Source organism: Glandiceps talaboti, chromosome 5, assembly GCF_964340395.1.
Source record: "Glandiceps talaboti chromosome 5, keGlaTala1.1, whole genome shotgun sequence".
Classification (NCBI taxonomy): domain Eukaryota; kingdom Metazoa; phylum Hemichordata; class Enteropneusta; family Spengelidae; genus Glandiceps; species Glandiceps talaboti.
The window spans coordinates 10,863,194-10,886,106 of record NC_135553.1 but is presented as its reverse complement, the minus strand read 5'-3'; the positions used below and the strand labels follow the sequence as shown (position 1 = coordinate 10,886,106).

General features: G+C 38.3%; 1 protein-coding gene across 1 annotated transcript; it reads left to right on the top strand.

The window, feature by feature from the left end:
- Positions 1–379: 379 nt before the first annotated feature.
- LOC144435930 (glucose dehydrogenase [FAD, quinone]-like) lies at positions 380–21,182 on the top strand. Its single transcript, XM_078124573.1, has 15 exons — positions 380–675; positions 6,463–6,528; positions 7,448–7,593; positions 8,166–8,266; positions 8,526–8,575; positions 8,900–9,028; positions 15,767–15,883; positions 16,107–16,199; positions 16,761–16,826; positions 17,355–17,405; positions 17,670–17,764; positions 18,042–18,231; positions 19,031–19,083; positions 19,820–19,987; positions 20,637–21,182. Exons 1-15 carry the CDS (start codon positions 472–474, stop codon positions 20,767–20,769), a joined length of 1,662 nt encoding a protein of 553 aa, XP_077980699.1. The 5' UTR covers positions 380–471; the 3' UTR covers positions 20,770–21,182.
- Positions 21,183–22,913: the final 1,731 nt, after the last annotated feature.

Here is a 22,913-nt window from a genome sequence, read left to right as displayed (position 1 = left end):
GTACCAATATCGGTTAGATCAATATGTGTTACAGATTGTTATGGTGCACTGTACTGGTGTCAGAAAGTACATTTATATGTCGAATCTGTATGCATTTTCATAGGGGCTATGTGTATGCAATATACATTGAAAAATTCTAACAGAAAAAAACAGTGTTAATAAACATGTTTGTCGTTAAGTTGCATACTTGTGTATATATAGGTGTGTTCTATACTTCAGTGTTAGCAAAACTTTTGAGTAACCCCCCCCCCCCTTCACTCCCCAGTTGTGAGTACCCCTCGCCCATTTAGCTTAGGATTTTTAGTGACCCCCCCCCCCCGGTCATAAATAATGACGGCTCCCTTTATATCCTTGATCTTTTGACCCCTTTCAAAAACAACTTGTCGTAAATACATAGGTTGAGCAAGTTGCCACTTGGTTCATCACACCACAGCTGGGTCGATCGTGTATGTATCGTTTGTAATCCCTATCATGGCAGAAGAACAGAGACAAAAATACGACTTCGTTATAATCGGAGCTGGCAGTGCAGGGTGTGTCCTGGCGAACCGTCTGTCGGAAGATGAGAACACGAGTGTATTGCTGCTAGAAGCAGGTCCTGAAAATACCAACCCTGCTATTGCAATTCCTGGCCGGGTCGGCGAGTTGCAAGGCACAGAGGTTGACTGGATGTATAAGGTTAGTAGCCCGGATAATGTTGTAGAAAAGAGTGAAGAGATTTCATTTTGGCTGACAAAATACTGATGTGCCATCTTTGCAGATATGCCGTCCACTTGTAATCATTCGTCGTTCCCAAACATTAGTTATAGGAACGTATTATTTGATCTTAATCATTCTGGATTTTTTTTTGACCTGGACAATAATTGGAATAACTTCATCAGAAACTTTCCCCCACGGTGATCAATCATGCTTGTGAAAATCGACCAGATGAAAGTACGGAATGGCATTGATCATAGTCCTTCCGGGTACGAGTGAAAAGAATTATGTGTTTATTATAAGGATAGCACCCCTGTTGTAAATAAAGATATACTCATATGAAATAATAATGTAATAATGTAATAGACAGGTTGTTTCATTTACGTTAATGCAGTTGTGAAGAAATACTGACGTTACACTTAACCCACGATGCCACCTGTGGGCCACCGGATAACCCTGTGCTGTTTCATGAATATTCATGATTGAATATCCTTGACACATGAACAAAGCGCACACACAATGTTACTTTACATCAAAGACAGTGAGGGAGGACACAATCTAACATCTATTCAGGGGTGACCCTAAAACGAATGACAACCTGAATGACGGAAAACGAATGACAGCATTTCTAGGTGGTAAACAGTGGAATGCCACCCTTTTCTACATCCAGTTAGTTGAATGACACCCTCTGCACTGTAAAACCAGTGGAATGACAGCCGCCACTCTATAAAATAAGTGGAATGACAGCACTTTCAATGCTTTAGAACTGGAATGACAGCATTTCTAGGTGGTAAACAGTGGAATGACACCCTTTTCTACATTCAGTTAGTTGAATGACACCCTCTGCACTGTAGAACCACTGGAATGACAGCCGCCACTCTATAAAATAAGTGGAATGACAGCATTTTCAATGCTTTAGAACTGGAATGACAGCATTTCTAGGTGGTAAACAGTGGAATGACACCCTTTTCTACATTCAGTTAGTTGAATGACACCCTCTGCACTGTAGAACCACTGGAATGACAGCCGCCACTCTATAAAATAAGTGGAATGACAGCATTTTCAATGCTTTAGAACTGGAATGACAGCATTTCTAGGTGGTAAACAGTGGAATGACACCCTTTTCTACATTCAGTTAGTTGAATGACACCCTCTGCACTGTAGAACCACTGGAATGACAGCCGCCACTCTATAAAATAAGTTGAATGACAGCATTTTCAATGCTTTAGAACTGGAATGACAGCATTTCTAGGTGGTAAACAGTGGAATGACACCCTTTTCTACATTCAGTTAGTTGAATGACACCCTTTGCACTGTAGAACCAGTGGAATGACAGCCGCCACTCTATAAAATAAGTGGAATGACAGCACTTTCAATGCTTTAGAACTGGAATGACAGCATTATTAGGTGGTAAACAGTGGAATGACACCCTTTTCTACATTCAGTTAGTTGAATGACACACTCTGCACTGTAGAACCACTGGAATGACAGCCGCCACTCTATAAAATAAGTGGAATGACAGCATTTTCAATGCTTTAGAACTGGAATGACAGCATTTCTAGGTGGTAAACAGTGGAATGACACCCTTTTCTACAATCAGTTAGTAGAATGACACACTCTGCAGTTTAGAACCACTGGAATGACAGCCGCCACTCTATAAAATAAGTGGAATGACAGCATTTTCAATGCTTTAGAACTGGAATGACAGCATTTCTAGGTGGTAAACAGTGGAATGACACCCTTTTCTACAATCAGTTAGTTGAATGACACCCTCTGCACTGTAGAACCACTGGAATGACAGCCGCCACTCTATAAAATAAGTGGAATGACAGCATTTTCAATGCTTTGGAACTGGAATGACAGCATTTCTAGGTGGTAAACAGTGGAATGACACCCTTTTCTACATTCAGTTAGTTGAATGACACCCTCTACACTGTAGAACCAGTGGAATGACAGCCGCCACTCTATAAAATAAGTGGAATGACAGCATTTTCAATGCTTTAGAACTGGAATGACAGCATTTCTAGGTGGTAAACAGTGGAATGACACCCTTTTCTACATTCAATTAGTTGAATGACACCCTCTACACTGTAGAACCACTGGAATGACAGCCGCCACTCTATAAAATAAGTGGAATGACAGCATTTTCAATGCTTTAGAACTGGAATGACAGCATTTCTAGGTGGTAAACAGTGGAATGACACCCTTTTCTACATTCAGTTAGTTGAATGACACCCTCTGCACTGTAGAACCACTGGAATGACAGCCGCCATTCTATAAAATAAGTGGAATGACAGCATTTTTAATGCTTTGGAACTGGAATGACAGCATTTCTAGGTGGTAAACAGTGGAATGACACCCTTTTCTACATTCAGTTAGTTGAATGACACCCTCTACACTGTAGAACCACTGGAATGACAGCCGCCACTCTATAAAATAAGTGGAATGACAGCATTTTTAATGCTTTGGAACTGGAATGACAGCATTTCTAGGTGGTAAACAGTGGAATGACACCCTTTTCTACATTCAGTTAGTTGAATGACACCCTCTACACTGTAGAACCACTGGAATGACAGCCGCCACTCTATAAAACAAGTGGAATGACAGCATTTTTAATGCTTTGGAACTGGAATGACAGCATTTCTAGGTGGTAAACAGTGGAATGACACCCTTTTCTACATTCAGTTAGTTGAATGCCACCGTCTGCACTGTAAAACCAGTGGAATGACAGCCGCCACTCTATAAAATAAGTAGAATGACAGCATTTTTAATGCTTTGGAACTGGAATGACAGCATTTATAGGTGGTAAACAGTGGAATGACACCCTTTTCTACATTCCGTTAGTTGAATGACACCCTCTACAGTGTAGAGGGTGTCATTCAACTAACGGAATGTAGAAAAGGGTGTCATTCCACTGTTTACCACCTAGCAATGCGGTCATTCCAGTTCTAAAGCATTAAAAATGCTGTCATTCCACTTATTTTATAGAGTGGCGGCTGTCATTCCACTGGTTCTACAGTGCAAAGGGTGTCATTCAACTAACTGAATGTAGAAAAGGGTGTCATTCCACTGTTTACCATCTAGAAATGCTATCATTCCAGTTCTAAAGCATTGAAAATGCTGTCATTCCACTTATTTTATAGAGTGGCGGCTGTCATTCCAGTGGTTCTACAGTGCAGAGGGTGTCATTCAACTAACTGATTGTAGAAAAGGGTGTCATTCCACTGTTTACCACCTAGAAATGCTGTCATTCCAGTTCTAAAGCATTGAAAATGCTGTCATTCCACTTATTTTATAGAGTGGCGGCTGTCATTCCAGTGGTTCTACAGTGCAGACGGTGGCATTCAACTAACTGATTGTAGAAAAGGGTGTCATTCCACTGTTTATCACCTAGAAATGCTGTCATTCCAGTTCTAAAGCATTGAAAATGCTGTCATTCCACTTATTTTATAGAGTGGCGGCTGTCATTCCAGTGGTTCTACAGTGCAGAGGGTGTCATTCAACTAACTGATTGTAGAAAAGGGTGTCATTCCACTGTTTATCACCTAGAAATGCTGTCATTCCAGTTCTAAAGCATTGAAAATGCTGTCATTCCACTTATTTTATAGAGTGGCGGCTGTCATTCCAGTGGTTCTACAGTGCAGAGGGTGTCATTCAACTAACTGAATGTAGAAAAGGGTGTCATTCCACTGTTTACCACCTAGAAATGCTGTCATTCCAGTTCTAAAGCATTGAAAATGCTGTCATTCCACTTATTTTATAGAGTGGCGGCTGTCATTCCACTGGTTCTACAGTGTAGAGGGTGTCATTCAACTAACTGAATGTAGAAAAGGGTGTCATTCCACTGTTTACCACCTAGAAATGCTGTCATTCCAGTTCCAAAGCATTAAAAATGCTGTCATTCCACTTATTTTATAGAGTGGCGGCTGTCATTCCAGTGGTTCTACAGTGCAGAGTGTGTCATTCAACTAACTGAATGTAGAAAAGGGTGTCATTCCACTGTTTACCACCTAGAAATGCAGTCATTCCAGTTCTAAAGCATTTAAAATGCTGTCATTCCACTTATTTTAAAGAGTGGCGGCTGTCATTCAAGTGGTTCTACAGTGCAGAGGGTGTCATTCAACTAACTGAATGTAGAAAAGGGTGTCATTCCACTGTTTACCACCTAGAAATGCTGTCATTCCAGTTCTAAAGCGTTGAAAGTGCTGTCATTCCACTTATTTTATAGAGTGGCGGCTGTCATTCCACTGGTTTTACAGTGCAGAGGGTGTCATTCAACTAACTGAATGTAGAAAAGGGTGTCATTCCACTGTTTACCACCTAGAAATGCTGTCATTCGTTTTCCGTCATTCAGGTTGTCATTCGTTTTAGGGTCACCCTCTATTCAGTATCTGTTTTCAGAACGTCATCTAATAATTCCACTATTTTCATGTGAATCTTAGTGTGATAATTGTGTACCCTGGTTTACCATTGTAACATCGACAACTGTAAATGGGTCAAGTATCGACTGGTATCAATCACAAAACTCTATAGTCAATAAGAACTAAAGCTTGACCTCATATACTTGTTTCAAAGGTTATAGACACGGGTTCATTTTAAGGGAACGGGAGTTCGAACATAGTCTGCATTTTATCAAGTGTGTGATATTTCGTTTACCAGATAACCGAATATGGGTTGTTTGTTTGGGGAAGTATCTACCAAACAGAGTTAAAACTTGATAATTTGTGTGCTCTTTTTAATACAATTTTAGTTATAAAGTCAGTTAGCCGCGGGACTTTTGTCAAAGTTGTCGACCCTAATAGCAGAGTTAGATTGTATAAGGAAGCAATTGGCCAGCCGCTGGGCGAATAGCCTTTGAGGTAACGTTCATTACAAACTCTCCAATGCTTAAAGTGGACTCTGAGTACTCCTGGTCTTTACGGGGAATGAATATTGTGTATTTAATCACAGACAAGTAAGTTGTCTGTGATTTAATACACAGGCAATGTAGCTTTTGTCGGTTCAAATATGGACTCTGCGGCAAAATGACAACTGGGGATTGCTGGTTGGCTGGCAGTGCTGTATGGTCCAGTGGTGTTGTCAGGCGAGAAAGACTGGAATAGAAATAAAAAGCCTTCATCCTGGATCAATTAAGGTCACAGCGGCTAGCCCTTCAGTAGAAAGCAGTGTGGTGTTGTCTCAAGTGACAAAAGAGTTCCGCATGGATCCATTCCAAATCCCTTCCTATTTGTCATTGAAAAGACCTTCACTGTCGGGTCATAATTTAGTCGTACCGCATGTAGTCGACAAAGTGCCATTACGTGACGTGAATCGAAAGATGAAAGAAGTGACTGAGAAATGAAGTGCAAGAATACATCACACTAGTCCATTGATTGAGTCAACGAAAATACATTTCAATGAGTGTTACATTTATAAAAAACAAACAAAAAAAAACACACACACAAGGTGCATGATACTTCATATAATCTGAATACGATAGTCACCAATGACTACTATCGCCAATTCCTTGTCAAAAGGTTTGGTCTATCTGTACTGATAAGTTAATGTCTAAACTTCATACAATACATAGAATGGCAAGGTAGGTGAGTTTGACAAACTCTGGATTTGTGTTACATGTGGTCCATCACGGAATACCACAGTACAGTTTTTTCCCTAGTCGTGCCACTGATTCATGCCTGGTTCTGAAATGTACAACTTTTTTTAATGAGTTTCAGTAAAACCAACAGTGCCACTGATAACTAGCATAATGCTATATTTCCTACATTACAGACCACTCCACAGAAACATGCCTGCTTCGCATTTAATAACCAACAATGCATCTGGAACAAGGGCAAGGTAATTATGAAGTCAGCCTATTTGAGTGGCAAATGTTGAAACACATTGACTTAGGGATGTATCATGCATTTGAATAATTTCTTGGACACAGTTTTTAGCACAACTCAACTAAGGTTCAGTAGTGCTATAGTCATGATGAAGTGTGTGTGTGTGTGTGTGTGTGTGTGTGTGTGTGTGTGTGTGTGTGTGTGTGTGTGTGTGTGTATGTATGTATGTAGATGTTCCTGCGTTGATATGATTTAGGCTACATATCCACACTATGTCCATGATGACGCTCTTCACGTCATAAGCTTACGATCGCCTAGCATTAGGTATATTTCTGACATCAAAATATCTTTTGAATGACATCACAATGTAACGTACATGCACTTAGAAACCTAACAGTACAATTAATGGGAACGCCACTACAGTTAAAAGGTGCGTTTTCACAAACTTTTGGTTCTGGAGAGTAATTTCATGATTTCACACCACATAGATTAATTCGCGCGATTGCCAAGAAACCTCCAAAGTTGAAAGTCTTTTTCACTTCTATGTCACAATGTCCCATCGTTTCCTCGTGTGACTTAACAGATAAACATATATTTTAGATTTACACTGAACATTCATGACTATTTATCCAAAGATAATAAGCAGTTGAGTACATATGTATGCCTGTTAAGTCCCATGAGCCAACGATGAACCAGTGTTAGAACAATAGAGATGAAAGATAGTTCCTATTTTGTGTTTCTTGGCACTCACTGAAGATTGATGTGATGTGAAATCATGAATATGATTATCCAGAACCCAAAGCTTATGAAAATACTTTTATTTCGTGGAGTTGCGTCCCTCTTTAATGGCACACGCCCATACCTTACGGGAGCCATTCAGATAAATGCTGGCATGACCTATTGACCTATGACCTATATGGACCATCTGATAGGTTCTTGGTGGCTCTAGCAGTATTAACTACATGAAGTACATTCGTGCTGCTAGAGAAGATTACGATTCCTGGGCCAGACTTGGAGCTGAGGGGTGGAGTTTTGATGAAGTTTTGCCATATTTCTTGAAATCCGAAAACAACTTGAAGTAAGTCATGTTGTGGACTCTTAAGGAACACATTTACTAATTCATTAATATTAATTTTTATCTTGTGTTGGAACGCTATTGACTTCATGTGCACGGCGGATAGATTTTTAAAAAAAAACAGTAAGAATTTGTGCACGTGTCCTTACTGAGGCTCAAGTAATGCAAAATATAAAAACATGTTGATTTCGTTTTCTGAAAGTGTGTGTAAAGGGGACATACTCGCGATCAAGTGGTGGTTCCAAGCTATACCAGTTCATGTTCAAAGTTATACATGGGTATTTACAGACTTATCTGAGTATGTTAATAAATATGGCGAATGTTTGATATATGATAAAACCATGTACAATAAAACTAAGGAGGCACAAACATTTGAGGAGTGCAATCGCAATAAATGAAATAGACAATATATCAAAATCGAAGTATAGTGAACTATTCGATCTATAAATTTATCGATAACTATATCATGAATTAATCAATGTATTGGTTACCGAGCAATCAAAGCATGATGCAACAAAGTGATGCATTTTTTGTTGAATTGATTTAATTGACATTAAATTTGTTTTCTACTATAGCGAAGAATATGTGAAGACTCCTTATCATAACAAAGGTGGTCCTCTGACTGTGTCAGATATTGGACCGATATATAAGCAGGGTGAAACGCTTTTAAAAGCGGGTAAGGGCGTTTTTTTACTACAAATACGAACACGTTAAAATCGTTCAAAACCTTGGCATGGAATGAATGAATGTATGTATGTATGTATGTATGTATGTATGTATGTATGTATGTATGTATGTATACTTGCATGCATGCATGCATGCATGCAGGTACGTACGTGCGTGCGTGCGTGCGTACATACGTATGTATGTACGTATGTATGTATTCTAACCCCAATATGGTATTCTTGTTTATCTTGTTACCTCTTGTTTTTCAGCTGTAGAACTTGGATACCCAGTCAAGGATTTCAATGATTCTGATGACCGAGTAAGTATAAACTAACACTGTACAAGTCCCATTTCTTCAATCTCTATTTCTTTATCTATATGTATGTTTGTTTGTTGCTTGCTTGCTTGTTGTTTTGTTTTCTTCGTTTCTTTGTTTGATTTTTTTATTGCGTATTTTTGTTTGTTTGTTTATTTGTTTGTTTGTATGTTTGTTTATTTATTTATTTATTTATTTATTTGTTTGTTTCATTATTTATTTATTTATTTATTTATTTATTTCTGTATGTCTCTCCGTCTTGCTTGCTTTCTTTCTTTCTTTTGTTTTTATACGATATATACATACCTGATTATCTCTCAATTCTAGGACTGTTTCAACTATCTCCAAGGAACAATGAAAGATGGTAAACGTTGCAGCACTGCAAATGCCTTTCTCACTCCCGATGTTAGGGCAAGAAAGAACCTAACAATCTGGACAGAAACAGTGGCAGCGAAAGTAAGAAATGTTAATATAAAATATCAATGATCATTTTACAGTTACTAACGAGTTTTAATTTATTCAATCAGGTATAAATACGACAGACAGACGTCAATAAATCAATTTTATGGAAACCAGAGTAGAAACAGAACGTCGTTTGAAAAGAAGAAGAAGAAGAAGAAGAAGAAGAAGAAGAAGAAGAAGAAGAAGAAGAAGAAGAAGAAGAAGAAGAAGAAGAAGAAGAAGAAGAAGAAGAAGAAGAAGAAGAAGAAGAAGAAGAAGAAGAAGAAGAAGAAGAAGATTTTTGATTTTCACAGATACGTTTAATGCGACTGTACAAAATTTACAAATACATTAAAATTACATCATCTGCAAAGGTAAACAAGGAATAACTGATGAAGTTCACAACGACGTTCTATATACAGAAAAGGATATCATTGTTTTTGACCTTACAGAGGGCTGAATTCATTGCCCAAAACGTTTGGAAGTGTAACAGGTTGCCGGTAAATTGGCAATATTTGAATTCAACCATTAAACGCGACTTTAGACGTGATCTAAATAAGTCAAGAACATCAATGTTTGATTTCTCTTTCAACTTGTTGTAGTGCGAAACATGGATGGCAAGTTTAGCATTTATGAAAATGAAGTTTATCAAACGCATAACAGCTTTTTGGCCTTTTCTATATGGAGGGCCAAAAATATACCAAATTTGAGGAACTATATCGTCACCGCTAATTTTCTCCACCAGTTTCTCAATAATGCGGAGAAAATTTTGAAGCCTTACGCATTCTACAAACATATGAAGTAAAGTATCGCGATTGCTGTTACAGAAAGGGCAGTTATCATTGTCAGTGTAACCAACTGAATGTAAGTAAGTACCCGTGGAGATAGCACCGTGAAGGAAGCGCCACTGTATGTCGCCCTCTTTCTTGTAAACAGGAGTGTCATAAATAATGCCAAAGTTAGGTTTTATATTTAGGGGGGTTGACAATAAGTCTACCCAAATACTACTTAGTCTGTCGGAATTAGCTAGAAGATTTTCGATTAGAAATTTGTAAATTACACCTTTTTCGAGCTTGTAGAGACAACATTGGATGTCGTGCTCTTTACCTTCAGTTGTAGTACTAAGTGTGTAGTGGTAACGTGTATTCCGTGATGAGAGATCGTCGGTTGAGATTTGATTATCAAAGAATGACTTTACTTTGTCGTCAAACCTATATAGAATGGCTTGCTGAAAAATATTTAATTTCAATGTAATAATGCGACGCGAATGAATTGTAAGAGAGGACGATAGCTCCTGTGGAGTTTTCCACCTTCTTTCAATTAGATGGATAAGGTCTGTAACTTTAGTCAAGCCAGATTCTGCAAATTTGTCTGGAGAAAACGAATGTCTTGTAATTGGATTTATAATCAAATTGTTCAGGAAAATTGGTTCATTTAGAATTTCTCCAATTGTTGTGGGTTCACCGTTTCGATTGATGTCAATATCTTTACATGTTACAGTCATCCACAGTTCGTGATAGAAAGTTGGAGAATCTCGATCTACGTGTAACTTGGTTAGGTCAACGCAGAAAAGCTGTTTGTCGTAACCTAGCATCCCAACTTTTCCTAAGTAGTAGTCGGTAAAGTAGCAACACGGGTGCTCTTTATCCATGTACAGATAACGTTGAAGATATTGTAATCTGAAGGCCTTTAAACGAGACTGGATATGAATGAGACCTTGTCCTCCTTTCTTTACGGGTTGATACAGAGTTTCCTTTGCCACCCAATGACGCCCCTGCCAAAAAAAGTTTTCAATTTTCTGTTGAAGGATTTCGACAACTTCCTTAGGTGGAGACATGACAGCTAAGCGATGTAAGATCTTAGTAGCGGCAAGCTGATTAGTCACTAAGACACGACCACGATAAGATATTGCTGTCGCATAACGTTTCCAGTTATTTAATTTTTCGTCAATTATTCGAACTACACCATCCCAATTCTTTTCAGCGTATGAATTCTCGTTACCAATGAAAGTACCCAGAACCTTTAGGCCTTTTGATGACCACTTAATGTCCATGGGTGTATCGCTACGCTTTCCCCAGCGACCACACCATAGACCCTCAGATTTGGAGTAATTGATACGAGCATTGGAAGCCTTCTCATAAATATTAAGCCAATGCTGTAATTCTTTTAAGTCATTATCATGTGTAATTAGAAAGTTAACGTCGTCTGCGTATGCTGACAAATGGCAGCGTTTTCCGTTAGACTTAGGAAGTTCGAGTCCACGCATGCTACTCTGCGAACGTATTTTATGAAGCAGAGGCTCAATGCAGATTGAGTACAGTTGACCAGATAGGGAACACCCTTGTCGAATTCCACGACTGAACGATAACGGAGAGGTCAGCGAATGATTTAATTTCAGTAAGCTCTCTGTGTTTGAATATAAAAGTTGGATGTAGTTAATAAAGGTTGGACCAAAGCCAAATGCACTTAATGTATTAATCAGGTAGTTATGGTGGACACGGTCAAAAGCCTTTTCTTGATCCAACGACAAAATAGCGAGAGGTATATTTTGTTCATTTGCATAGTGAACTGAATCACGCAGAAGGTTAATGTTATCAGAAATATGTCTGCCAGGAATGCAGTATGTTTGATCAATATGAATAATACTACTGAGCACTGTCCTGAGGCGTAACGAAAGAGCTTTGGTCAGTATTTTATAATCCGAACAAAGAATCGAAACGGGACGCCAATTTTTGATCAGGCTATTGTCTCCTTTTTTTGGAATCAAAGTCAAAATCGCCCTTTTACATGATCGAGGGAGTAGCCCATCATTGATAGCGCCGGTAAAAACGTCGTGGTAATCTTTCCCAATGAGATGCCAAAACTTTTGATAAAACTCTGACGGTAACCCGTCGATACCTGGAGAAGCGTTTCTCCCAAGTTGCTTAAGTGAGTCAGTTAACTCTTCATAAGTAATTGGCATGTCTAGGGACTGCTTGTGTTCTTCATCTAGTTTTGGTAAATCGTCCAAAATGAGATTTTGAGCTTCAGTAGAAATTTCATCCGGAGAGTACAACTCAGAATAAAAATTTCTTGCAATTTGACGGATTTCCGACGGATTTTCCGTAATTTCTCCGTCTGGAAGACGTAAATGTGTCATAAGTTTTTTTGTTCCCCTGTACCTTTCTAAATCAAAGAAGAACGAGGTTGAAGTGTCACTTTCGTTCAGCTGTTTGAATCTTGACCTAATCACTGCTCCTTGCACCTGTGATTTCATGATTTTGTCCAATAGATTTCTCTTTTCATCAATAGCAGCAGTGACATTGTCTCCGTTTGTACGCGACATTTCAAGATTACGTAATTCGGATTCAAGATCGCGCTTTAAATTTTCTTTACGATTTTTCCTTTCAATACAATATTGTTGTGTCAATTGCTTGATTTTAAGTTTTCCCATGTCCCACCATAGCTGAAGTGAATTATACGATACTTTACAAGATTGCCAACGTGACCAAAATTCCTCAATTAAATTACAATATTCTTCATCTAATAATAACTCAGTGTTCAGACACCAACTTGAACTACGTTGTTTAAATTGTGTCTGTGACATTACAAGCTTTACCAAAGCATGATCAGAGTTGATACCAGGTTCTATAGAAACAGACTGGGTTCTACTACAAAAGTTTTTAGGTATATAGAAGCGATCGAGTCTTGCTGCACTGTTCTGTCTCCTCCAAGTGTAGTTGGCACAATCATCACCATGGAAACGTCTCCAGACATCGACTAATTTGAATCTATTGATGGTATTCGACAGGAAGTCTACACATTTTTGATCTGGTTCTTTCCCGTTTCGTCTATCTTTACCTGCGTCTATCGTACAATTGAAATCACCCCCTAGTATAATAGTTTCATTATTTCGAAGTTCATTTAAAAGTCTTTTTAGTACAATAAAATTATTTAGTCGTTCATTATGATCAACCGACGCATAAATGTTGATAAAGTTACAGATGTGGTCATTGACGACTGCTTTCACGTAAAGAAGTCTGCCTGGTATAACAGACCGGGTTTCTACAATATCAACTGTCATTTTGGGTGAAAACAATATCGCAACTCCTCCGCTATTTGAAGCTAAATGTGAGAATTCAGCTTGTCCACGCCAGATCAATCTCCATACATCTTCATCAGAAGGTTGAGAATGGGTTTCTTGGACATAATAGACATCTGATTTTTGATTATTTTTCAGAAATTCGAAGGTTTCGTAACGTTTCATAGCATCCCTGCACCCACGTGCGTTAAATGTTGACAGCGTCAGGCACACCATTGTTATTAGATAAAGTCTGTTCAAAGCCATAGTTAGTTCGTATGTTTGAGGTGGACTTTGATTTTCTGTACCAATTTCCCAACTCGGGTTTTCTGTCGACTGGAAAGAACACCTGATTTGTGAAGGTGTGACAGGGATTTTATTAGCAATTTTAAATCGGAACAATATTCCTGTGATTTTTCTATAGCTTTCTTTGAAAATTTGATTTCTTCGATGAATTCAACTAGTGATTTCTGGGACAGTGTCACAACTGACTGGTCAGATACGTCGCTGACCGCCGACAGATCGGAAAAAGTCGAGCAAAATGATTCAGCATCATCATCTTGACTTGATTCTTCAACATCGGTGAGGACAGAAAATGAATTCTGTATTGGAATCCCAGATGGAGGAGGATATGAGGACGGAAGGCTACACGGTATACTTTGATGACTGTTATCAGGTTCGTGGAGAGATATCACTGGCTGACGTTGCCATGACGTATCCTCTTCAAAAGACACAGATTGTTTTGCAGACGGAGATACAAACTCCCCTGTAGAGCTTTCATCAATGCCGTTTTTATTTGAAGGAGGGGTGTTTACTCTCTCTTCATCAGGGTCACGATTCTGGGTTGATTGCGAAGGAGGGGGTCGTACCCTTTCTTCATCGGCAGTTTTAGTCTGTTTATCTTCTTTTGTAGGAGGGGTACCTTTGTCATTTGACACTTCATTCTGATCATGCTATGTTGTAGGAGACGGTTGTACTGATCGATCGTCGGGTTCCTTATCCATGTCACACCGCTTTTTTTCAGAAGGAGTTACGGATGCATAGCTTTGATCGGGGCTAGGGGATCTGCCACGTTTATTTTTCCTTGTGGAAGGTTGAGACATGTTGTCATATATTTGTTCAGTTATCATTTCCCCGATGTCAAATTGTGAGTTTGGTTCGTCTCCGTCGACGATGTTGCTAGCACTTTCAGTAGCGTTATCCAGATCAGTGCCGTCTTCGTTAATGTCATCTGTTGACTTTTGATTCTGATGAACCAGTTTTTCAGCAATGCTCTCTTCCCCGGTGTTATTTTGTCTATCCACTGAATCCTGATTGACGGAATCTCTCTGATTTGTTAATTCAGCCTCACCATCACGCTGTATGTAAGGACAGTTTTTCTGTATGTGACCATTGTTTTTGCAGTGGAAACATCTGACTTCATCAGTAGAAATGTAAATTTGATAGTTCTGTCCACCATAGAGAATATGTAGAACACCGCTGATATTGCTTTGTTTCATAATAACGAACACCTGGCGTCGAAAGGATTTCACATGTCGGAGACCTTGTTTTCTACAACCAAGTGGAATAAATCGGAAACTTGTTGAAATCACCTTTCCAAATTGTTCTAGTTTTTCAGCAAGTAAACTGTGAGGAAGGAAAGGTGGAACGTTGGATAGTATTACCTTTGTAGCTGGTTTAACCATCGGTTGGGGCTGGACAAATTCATCGCTTATTGTCAGTCCGGTTGTGCATACTTTATCAACTAAATCAATCGTTTTCAGAAAAACAACCACTGATTTGTTCATTCTTGAAGCAGCTAGTATTTCATTTTCATGTACCAATTCAGCTATCTTTTCCACATAGTTATTAACACTTACACCTTCTATGCTCTCCATCTTTACGGCATTCTTCATGGTCAATTTAACCAAGGTGTGGTCATCACCATTACCATAAGGCGGCGCTCGCACGGCCGCCATATTGGCCGATTGAGAAGGTGACAATCACCAAAAAACAATCTGCAAAAATCTCAGCAATCCACTGATACTTGGCACTGATAATCCTCCAAAAAGGTGCAGTAGACAATAACTCCTCCAAATGTTGAAAATTGTGGCAAGGAAAGTCCAAACTACCGGAAAATCCAACAACGAACTGAGAGCGACTATTAGAACTCCTTCTACTACTACAAGAAGAAGAAGAAGAAGAAGAAGAAGAAGAAGAAGAAGAAGAAGAAGAAGAAGAAGAAGAAGAAGAAGAAGAAGAAGAAGAAGAAGAAGAAGAAGAAGAAGAAGAAGAAGAAGAAGAAGAAGAAGAAGAAGAAGAAGAAGAAGAAGAAGAAGAAGAAGAAGAAGAAGAAGAAGAAGAAGAAGAAGAAGAAGAAGAAGAAGAAGAAGAAGAAGAAGAAGAAGAAGAAGACGACGACGACGACGACGATGATGATGACGACGACGACCTTATTATTATGACTACATTTTATTGTCTGGCTCAAAAAATTATTTCGATTGCTAAATCGTCCTGTCTGGTCATCGTCTGGCACTCCACTCTTGAATATCTCTCATGGTGAGGCCGAGCTAGGCGATAATGATCAGATTTAGTCTAATTAAACACTACCCGGTACATTTTAATATGCGGTAAAGATTTCGTCGGAATCCTTAAATTATTCTGAAATCCCCTTTTATATATGGTCTCTCAATTGTTTTGTTTGATTTCATCAGATTGTATTTGACGGAAAAACAGCCAAGTCTTTGAAATTCCTGAAAGGTGGCATCGAAGGTGAAGTGCTTGTTCAGAAAGAGCTCATCTTGTCGGCCGGATCCATTGCTTCTCCTCAGGTAAATGTGTTCTTTGTTCCCGCAAACAGTGCACACGTATTTTGAATATTTAGTATATCCATGTATAAAATGCCCAAGATCTTTACATTTTAGAATATAGGGTTTACGGATTACGACGTCGACCTAGTTTACTAATCATTATGATAAATGTAATATAACATCTTATTAGCCAATGTACTATGTTCATTGTTGATCATTTTTCAATTTTTTCATTTTATTTTAGTTGTTGCTGTTGTCCGGTGTAGGTCCTAAGGAACACCTAGAGGACATGGGCATACCTGTACTATGTGATCTCCCAGTCGGGGAAAATCTGCAGGTAATTCATTACACATTGAACATATTGAACAATATTAACCGATCTTTGTCAGGTGTGCTTGTTTGAATTTTGTTTTTCTTTGCGTTAATTTGTTTGTTTTTGTGGGTATGTTTGTGTGTGTGTGTGTGTGTGTATGTACGTGTGTGGAGAGAGAGACAGACACAGACAGACAGACAGACAGACAGACAGACAGACAGAGGAAGGCATACACGTACCCGAGTGAGTGAGTGAGTGAGTGAGTGAGTGAGTGAGTGAGTGAGTGAGTGAGTGAGTGAGTGAGTGAGTGAGTGAGTGAGTGAGTGGGTGGGTGGGTGGGTGGGTGGGTGGGTGGGTGGGTGGGTGGGTGGGTGGGTGGGTGGGTGGGTGAGTGAGTGAGTGAGTGAGTGAGTGAGTGAGTGAGTGAGTGAGTGAGTGAGTGAGTGAGTGAGTGAGTGAGTGAGGGTCAGAGATCAGCAGTGTATTAATCAAACTATATATTCAAGAAAATATTTTGAAATTGACAGTTGGCATACTTCTATACCTTGATATCTGATATCATTCATAAACATTCATTATTCCCAGGATCATATATTTTCAATATTGCGATTCAATCACCCAGACACAGACGATTCTGAATCTGCTGCTAAGGTGAGAACCATATTGTATGTGTTTGATGCTGACTTGTTCCTTGGCAATTAAAAGAGAGAAGTAAATTGTTTCATGGCCACTAACATGTTACATTAGGTCGCATCAATCAGAACTTGACGTATTTAAGCTTTTGTGAAAGTGATATGTCATTGTAAGTCCGACCTATTCAACAATCGTCCGAAAATAGTCCCAATGATCGAACAGATGACAGTTATCCTATGTGTAGATCATAAATGAGCATGCAGGCAGTGTTACTAAATCATTACCGTATAATAGAAAGGGAGGGCACATTTTATTTAAAAGGGCACATTTTTATGCGCAATGAATGCTCCCTATCCGACGTCGTTACCAACTGAAGAAATGCCAGACCAGGCACTTACTGGTACGTATTGATATGTAGAAACTTGGTTCTGCTGATGATAGGCATTTCTGAAACAAAACATGGTGGCAAACAATTATACAAACTTGCGGGGATCGTAAATGTGTAAAGCTAATGTCTGTTTGATGTCTGGGTACTTATTATTCCAGGACTATTCTTCAAACACTGGGTCAGATGTTGATGGACTTGTAAGAGTTAAGGTGCGTATTGCTTTATACGTAAGTTACACATTTCAGGAAATGTTTCTCAAAATGAAAGTTTTGAGTAACAGATACTTACTAAATATCCTATTAATGAAATAAATCAGGTCATATATATGCACTTAATTATTTCGTGAAAATATTGTAATAATGTTATTCTGTAATCAAACACAGCTAACACAAGGTTGCGTTGTTTACATGTATGTAGAGGTATATATGTAAACAAAATGCTCATGATCTTATGGTTTACCATTTCCACCATAGGAAGATGCACCTTGGCATGATATACAGGTTATCTATGTTCCATCCTTTTACTTCAATGGTGCGGACGAACAAGAACGATGTAACATAAGCGATAAGTAAGAAACAAACGCGTATGTTGTAATATATTGATTGGATGGGTGGATGGATGGATGGATGGATGGATGGGTAGATAGGTGGATGGATGGGTGGGTGGGTGGGTGGGTGGACGAACGGAGACGGATGGATGGATAAATGGTTTGATGTATGTACACATATATAAACAAATTGATGGTCTGATTGCATTACGTTATTCATATCTCCGTATGCATTGTTGATCATGATTATTCTTGGAATTGACAACACTGCACTGATTGATTCAATTAATTCTTAAAGATTTAAAGATGCACTCCTGCACAAAAGTAGAGAGGAAATGAAAAAGAAAAAAGGCATGATCATTTTTGTTGGGTTGATGCATCCAAAGAGTGTTGGGAAACTGTGGTTGAAGAGTTTGGATCCTCTGGAACCGCCATTGATGGATCCACGTTATCTGGAAGATCATGAGGATGTAGAGACGATGATTGGGGTACGTTTAGACGTTAGGGAATGCATATATATTTAACATTCCAAAGAGGGCTGGTGGATTTTCCGGAAAGGTAAAACATAACCGCATCTCATGCAAACAAAATATTCCTTTCACGGATGGGAAGGTGTTGAAGAAAATCGTTTATCAAATGCTTTTTTGTCATTACAGATGTTATTACAAAATGATGCATTTAGGTATAAACTTCTTCTTAAGTAAATGTTGTCCTCAAACACTTGACACCATACTTACGGTTTCAGTTTGACAGAAAAGTGAAATTTGTCCATCATTTCTATGATGACCTATCACAGTCAAAGTCAATGGTGTCACTAGCACTTTTTGCTAGTACCTTTTTACATTATATGAGAAATTCCCAAATTAGCATATCATATCCAATGTTACAAATTTGCAGTTGTATATGTTTATCATGTAAGTGGGGAGAGGATATAAAACAAACAGGAATCTTAGGGGTCAGCTGTTTTATAAATTTTGTCAAAAAAGTACTCTGTTATCTGAGAGTATCTCTCCCCAACATAACTGGACATTTCTTTCAATTTTATTTCTACCATAGACAGTGGGGATATTGTATCACTGTATAAGACCAGTTTTGATATTTTATCGCTAAATATGATAGCTGTTTCTTATATCATGACATATTATGTTATTTTCTTTCTAATTCGACAACTGGAAATTGCAAGTCCTACTTGTGTGTTTACGACTGAAATAAATGTGGCAATTTGCGTACTTGGCATAAAACATCCGTATCCGTAATACAATTTCCAATACATTTGCACATTTGCAGGGAATACGTATCATTCAAAAGTTGGCCGCTACACAGGCATTTAAGGATGTGGGGTAAGTGGTCAAACACAAAAATAATAATAATAACATTTTTTTCAGATTAAAAGGAATCAAGCATATAAAATATATTAAAAGTGCAAGCCATGAAATGCACACGATAGGTCTACAGAGCTTACCTATGGCAATGCTAAGGCTTTTCAGGTTGACATCTCAAGACCCCCCCCCACACACACACACACACACCCACACACACACCAAGTATAATTTTGGTCACTGTGGATCTCGCAATGTCTGTAAGTTTTTAATTTGACTTGTTCTGGCTGTCATGATAACCAATTACTTATAATAATATCTAACTTTCGTGATACCATCAAACCCAGCATTTTTAAATACCTAGGGGCACATGAATATTATGTGTCACTATGACACAGTTTGGCAAAGAGGTCGAATTATAATGTCAAATTTTAAACAAAAACATGTTTTCGCTAATGGACTCGATCTACTACTTTGATGAGACTACTTCCAGTAGTAGTCTAGACCATTATTTATATATGTAATCTGTATACCGTTTTGACTTGTTTAAAAAATAGCGCTTGTTTTCCAATTTAATTGTTGAGTTTTCAAAATAAGCTTACCAATTTCCTCTTCTTTCACTGGCAAACTTTTAGAGTGGCCATTCGTACATTTTGAGACATAGTAAAGACAAACGGCAAAACACGGGTGGGAATATCAACACTTAATACATAATTGTGACACTCTCCAAAGAATGTTTTCTATTGTATTCTTATAGAATAACTCATGCCTTCTACAAGTTTGACAACTGTCCCCACGAAATCGACAGTGATGGATATTGGGAACATGTCCTTCGACACATTACCTTGACAATTTGGCACGCTTGTGGAACTTGCAAGATGGGAGCTAAAGACGATCCAACAGCCGTTGTTGACCCTTCATTGAGGTAGGTCCAATAAGGTCTAGCAACGTTATAATCATATGATATCGTTCTTTCTTATTCAGTTTGATGCAGTTTGACAACCCATATACGTCATTTGGTCATGGTGATTCCTCATGCTTCATTGTTTAAGGATGGCTAATAGTACCCGCCAACTTCATTATGCACAAGAGAGAGAGACAATACATCACTGAATAGTTACAGATTTTCTATTTTCATGTGGTTTCGCGAAAAACAGACTTGCGTCCGGAAGCAGTCATGAAAATTAAGTCATCCCACAAGACGCTTTTATCAGAAGGATTTACAACGATTATTATTATATGCACAAGCAATATTATTGGCTTTGAACAGAAATTATGGAAATTATACCCTGGTCATTCTGCATCATGACAACACGTGTCTATGTCACCAGTTCTTTGATGCTCGGAATATTAGTCAAATCGTTACAATATCGCCATGTTTTGCAATAACTGACGTACTATCCCCAGCATTTTCTTCATTCAGGCCAGAAAATACTCGTGACCTAAAGCACTCGGCACTTCTCGTCTATCGACACTAAACAAGACCTCTTACGTCAATCATATTTCCTTGGTTGAACTGAGAAAATATTGGGGAGTAATATCTAATTGTTTAATTTCTATCCATTTATCTTTAGTGTGCGAGGTTTGGATAACGTTCGTGTTATCGACGCATCTATCATGCCGAATGTTCCTGGTGGTAATACCAACGCTCCTACAATAATGATTGGGGAGAAGGGTGCAGATATGATCAAACAACGCAAATACTGAACTGCTGATTCTTTTCAACCAGCGTGACTGGAAGCTAGAATATGATAGACATTCATGAATTACCGGACAATTAATATCACAATAACTTTCATTTTCTAATCTAACACTAATTCTCGTACGATAATGATTGCCGAGAAGGATGAAGGCATGACCAAACACAAATAGTGATACTGTATTTTCTTCAACTAGGTGGATGTGGAAACTACCATGCACAAGACACCCGTACCCATACACTAAGTTTATTATAGGCAATTCAGGATAACAATATTTTTCTCACTTTGTATCAATTACTGTATAACTTGATGATAGTTCGTAATATTCCATTGATATCATGTTCAAAAGTGATCGTTTGATACCTTAAATACATATCTTCAGTTAATGCTAGTTCAATCAAGCTGTTTTAATGTGAAATTCGCCGTATAATACAAAACAATATATGTATGTATGTATGTATGTATGTATGTATGTATGCATGCATGTATGTATGTATGTATGTATGTATGTATGTATGTATGTATGTATGCATGTATGTATGAATGAATGAATGAATGCATGTATGTATGAATGCTTGCATGTGTGTATATATATATATATATGTGTGTGTGTGTGTGTGTGTGTGTGTGTGTGTGTGTGTGTGTGTGTGTGTGTGTGTGTGTGTGTGTGTAATAAATGCCGTCCGGGTCAATACACGGGTCAATAGCGTCGGCGTGTATTGCCCGGATGGCTTTTGTCTTGTAATCCGGGAACTTCAATTGTGGTATCATGTTCTTTCAAATATATGTGTGTGTGTATGTATGTATGTATGTAATGTACTTTTGGAGACTTTAAATTTGACCTTTGACATAAACCTTCAAACTGAGTGAAACAAAATAACTATGATAAACTTAAAAGAAAAGACGGTGAGAGTTGGCCTTGTAACAATTGAAAACAAATGCCAAATAAAAAATAGTGTGTTTCTGATAACAACTCGCCCGACCCTAGTTTAAGCCCCAGACCCTAAACATTTGTTTTCATGTAAAAACTTAGTTAACAATTTACGTCTATTTCCATGTACACCTTCATGCCTCTGCTTCATCTGTGGTCACTTTTTAAAATATATTTCCAATATCGTGAACCAAATCGTTGTATCTAATATAACACAATACTTTCAAAATATGTGCAAAACAGACAGCCAAATCTATAATCACTATTATGTGACATGACAACAGTCGACAAATATGCCACATGTGCATACAATCCACAAACTAAAACAAATAAAGATAATGTAGTATGAACCATCAGTCTTGCATATAAAGTATAATAAACGCAGACTACATCATTGGCTACAACATGTTTTGACTAAATTCAAAAATATAAAGGTCCAACAAGGCTTTATAAACCACATATATACAAAATAAAACTATATCTACATAACATCACACGTGGAGAAAATTCCAAATTTTACAGAGCCCCCAAAAATGAAACATGAACCAATAGTCGTATATATCATAAAAACTAATTAAATTTACTCATTATCATGTAGTAAACTCCAAAGTGACTAGTTCGTCTGCCCCGGCGACATTTTGAGAGACCCGTCTCCGGATTTTGGGGTGAAATTTAGGGGTTGGGAGCGGGTTTTCTTTGGATTCCTTTTGCTTTGTTGACATTGAGTTTATTCATGCTATTTCCTTGATTGTCCTGTGGTAATAAACTATTTTGTTGCGTCGTTGCATGTCCCATGGAGACACTGGTAGGTTCAATTGCTGTCCTCAGATATAACTTCGCTCGTGCCATCTGTAAGTTGCTTGTTTTCTGGAGACACTTTAATAGGTATCCTGTCTGCGACGTTTTTGTCCTCATAAGCTGTCTCACCAGGTTTTATGTTCTCGGTTGATTGGCCATCATATCCGATGTCGTCTTTGGCCATACCAAGTTTATTGTTGCTCATAATGATGTTTTGCTCCGAAGTTACTTCAGGACTTTCTTCATTTTGAGGTACTCCGGATAACTTGCGAACATTAGTGATGTCTTCTTGGGTGACGTCAAGTGTGATATTGTGTGTATCTTTCTTCTCTGACGGAATTTCGTGACTTTCGCCAATTTGTGATGAAACCCTTGATGATGCTTTTGCCGTGGGTACTTCATCATGTGCTCGTGCAACACTT

Coding starts and splice junctions, on each gene's coding strand:
- LOC144435930 (XM_078124573.1), top strand. CDS start 472: ATGGCAGAAGAACAGAGACAAAAATACGACTTCGTTATAATCGGAGCT. Junction 8,576..8,899: donor TCAATGATTCTGATGACCGA/GTAAGTATAAAC, acceptor TCTCAATTCTAG/GACTGTTTCAACTATCTCCA. Junction 16,827..17,354: donor ATTCTGAATCTGCTGCTAAG/GTGAGAACCATA, acceptor TTATTATTCCAG/GACTATTCTTCAAACACTGG.